This window comes from Capsicum annuum, chromosome 2, assembly GCF_002878395.1.
Source record: "Capsicum annuum cultivar UCD-10X-F1 chromosome 2, UCD10Xv1.1, whole genome shotgun sequence".
Taxonomy (NCBI): Eukaryota; Viridiplantae; Streptophyta; class Magnoliopsida; order Solanales; family Solanaceae; genus Capsicum; species Capsicum annuum.
In genome coordinates, this window is record NC_061112.1 from 146,827,278 (window position 1) to 146,830,028 (window position 2,751).

A 2,751-nucleotide genomic window follows, 5' to 3' on the forward strand; every position below is an offset into this window, starting at 1 on the left:
ATCTTTTGGAAACAACCTCTCTACCTACCTTCATAAGGTAGAGATAAGGATATATTAACAATATTCTCCTAAAAGCTAACTTGTGAATTACACCAAATATATTGTTAGTTATCAAGCAGTAGTAAGCATTTAGCTTCCTTTTTCATATAATTCTGAAGAACTGACTATAGTCTATAATTATGCGACGCAAATTAAAGGATCAAGCTACAAAGAGAGGTAATTGTTTCAACTATAATTAAACATGAGGTAATTATGAAAGGTAAGAATTACATGTTCAAATTGCCTTGTATGTTTTGAACTTCAAGTAAAATCCGATGCATCTGTTTCCCGATCTCTTTACTGGGAAGAAACTTTCCGTAGCTGCAATATTACATAATTTGTGCTTATATGAGTGCTAAATTCTTTATTTCTTTTTCATTTTCTTGGAAATGAAATATTAGTAACAACGTTCATCATCCATTGGCTTTTCTAGGAAACCATCTAATTTTGGATTTCAGAGGGGAAGTGGAACAGCTCGGAGAGGATGAAGTCTGGCCAAGGTGAGGCCGAATTTCTCCTGCATGTCCAAGTCTTTTGGAGCAATATCACCCTCAATTTTCCAGTTAAATGTATTCAACAGTGTGCCAAGCATAACTGGAACCATCCTTATTGCCAAAGGCAAACCAGGGCAAATCCTTCGACCAGCACCAAATGGAATTAACTCAAAATCTTGACCTCGCACATCCAATTTTGAATCCTTAAACCTATCAGGATTAAACACCAAAGAGTCTTCCCAAAGGGTTGAGTCCCGACCAATTACCCACGCATTAACCATCAGTTTTGAACCTTTAGGGACAGTGTAGCCACATACCTCAACATCTTGCCCTGCTTCTCGGGGAACCAAAAAAGGAGCTGGAGGGTGCAGCCTGTAAGTTTCTTTAATAATGCACTGCAAGTAAGGGAGTCGGACTACGTCATCTTCCTCTATTGCCTTCCCTTCTCCGATGACTTCTGAGAGCTCGTCTTGAGCTTTCTTCATAATCTCTGGAGCTTTAAGAAGCCCAGCCATAGCCCACTCCATTACGTTCGAACTTGTGTCAGTTCCGGCAACAAATAAGTCCTGAAATACACTGAAAACCTTGAGGTGAAAATTACTCGAGAAACTAATCATGCAAACCACGGATGGATAATTCACCAACTCATGCATATTTAAAGGTTTCACTTGAATTTAGTATTTTCGATTACGAATTGAGAGATTTGGTTTTGTAGCCCCTTACAAACTTATTTTAGTTTATGTTTACAACAGATCTTCATGTTTACACATAATAGATCTGAATTATCATTTTCTTCTATTCAATTTGTAAGTGGCCATGAAAGATCATACATATATACATACATACATAGGAAATCTAATCTCCTACCCTTAATTTCAAAAAATAAAAATAAAGAAGGAGAACTAAAGATAGCTCACCAAACATATTGTTGCTATATGCATGCGATCAATCTCTTGGGGATCATGTTCACTGGCTGTGATTAAGGCTTCTAAAACATCAGTTTTTTGAACATTTTGGGACTTCCTTAGCTCCAGTCTCTCATTTATCAATCCATGAAATAGCTTTAGTAGTTTCCCGAAAAGAGAATTATATCGCCTCAGCCCTAAAGGATCTATTATTTTTAGCACCGGAAAGTAATCTACCAAGTTTGGTTTACCCAACTCCAACATTATTCCCTCCACCATTTCCATAAATTCTTTACCCGAATTTTCATATGGATCCACCAAGTCTTTTGAGAAGAGGGTGTTGGAAAGTAAATTCAACATGGTCCTGAAAATTGCACCCCCAATATCAACCGCCTCGCCCATTTCGCTACTCCTTTGACAGTAAACTACAAGTTCTTGGATCTTCTTGAACCTTATTGAAAACATGATTCCGCAAATAATTAAAAATATGTCATCTCTAACAGTTTAAACTTGTAAATAACGTAATCATACAATAAGTTAACATACCTAAGGTGCTGGCTGGCATCAAGGTTATTGACGGAGAAGATGCGGGAATTCAAGATTTTGCGGAGATTTCTCCATTGAGGCCGGGATGCGGGAAGCCAAGCTACGGAGAACAGGTGAAAATTGTCAACTTGGACTAAATCAGGAATTGACCTGCTAGAGAAGGCTGAGACCTGCTTTTGGAGCACTTGTTTGGCCATGTCTGAAGAAGAAATGACCACAGCGGTTGTTTGTCCCAGCTTCAGACGCATAATTGGGCCATGAAAATCGGCAAGTTTTGCAAGGGATCTATGGGGTTGATTGCCTAGCAAGTGAAGGTTTCCGATTACGGGTAATGGCAAGGGTCCTGGAGGAAGCTTTCTCCTCCTCCTATTTGTTCTTAATGATAGTATTAAATTGAAGCCTTGGACCAAAGTCCAGGCAAGCAAGAGAGCCAGAGGAGTGGCATAATAATAATAATCCATACTTAAAAAAAAAAAATGCAAAGTTAACTAAAAACTGGAACTTTATAATCAAGAACATGTGTACTAGACATATATTTAAAGGGGTATCCATGTTAGAAAATTAGGTATCAGGACAAATGGTATAACGTGTCCACCTAACAAAGTAAATGCGCAGTAACATTTTCCACAGATCCACCAAACGTGTAACTTGCGGAACAGTATTAATTGGCGACTAACTTGCTAGTTCATTTTATTTGTGAGGTAGTACATTTCACCACTTTTTCCTTGCTAAAGTACTCATTGTAATACAGTTGAAATGAAAGGTTG

At 38.1% G+C, this 2,751-nt stretch overlaps 1 protein-coding gene across 1 annotated transcript; it reads right to left on the reverse strand.

The window, feature by feature from the left end:
• Window positions 1–212: 212 nt before the first annotated feature.
• On the reverse strand, window positions 213–2,529 carry LOC107860334 (geraniol 8-hydroxylase). Its single transcript, XM_016705651.2, has 3 exons — window positions 1,985–2,529; window positions 1,451–1,889; window positions 213–1,099 (listed from the first exon to the last, which is right to left on the reverse strand). The coding sequence occupies exons 1-3, from the start codon at window positions 2,443–2,445 to the stop codon at window positions 494–496; spliced, it is 1,506 nt and encodes a 501-aa protein (XP_016561137.2). The 5' UTR covers window positions 2,446–2,529; the 3' UTR covers window positions 213–493.
• Window positions 2,530–2,751: the final 222 nt, after the last annotated feature.

What these genes read in the sequence shown, in the direction of transcription:
- LOC107860334 (XM_016705651.2), bottom strand. Translation starts at nt 2,445, where the DNA reads ATGGATTATTATTATTATGCCACTCCTCTGGCTCTCTTGCTTGCCTGG. An exon ending in GATGCCAGCCAGCACCTTAG is followed by an intron (nt 1,890 to 1,984) that starts GTATGTTAACTT and finishes GTTTTCAATAAG; the next exon opens with GTTCAAGAAGATCCAAGAAC. An exon ending in ATATAGCAACAATATGTTTG is followed by an intron (nt 1,100 to 1,450) that starts GTGAGCTATCTT and finishes AGTGTATTTCAG; the next exon opens with GACTTATTTGTTGCCGGAAC.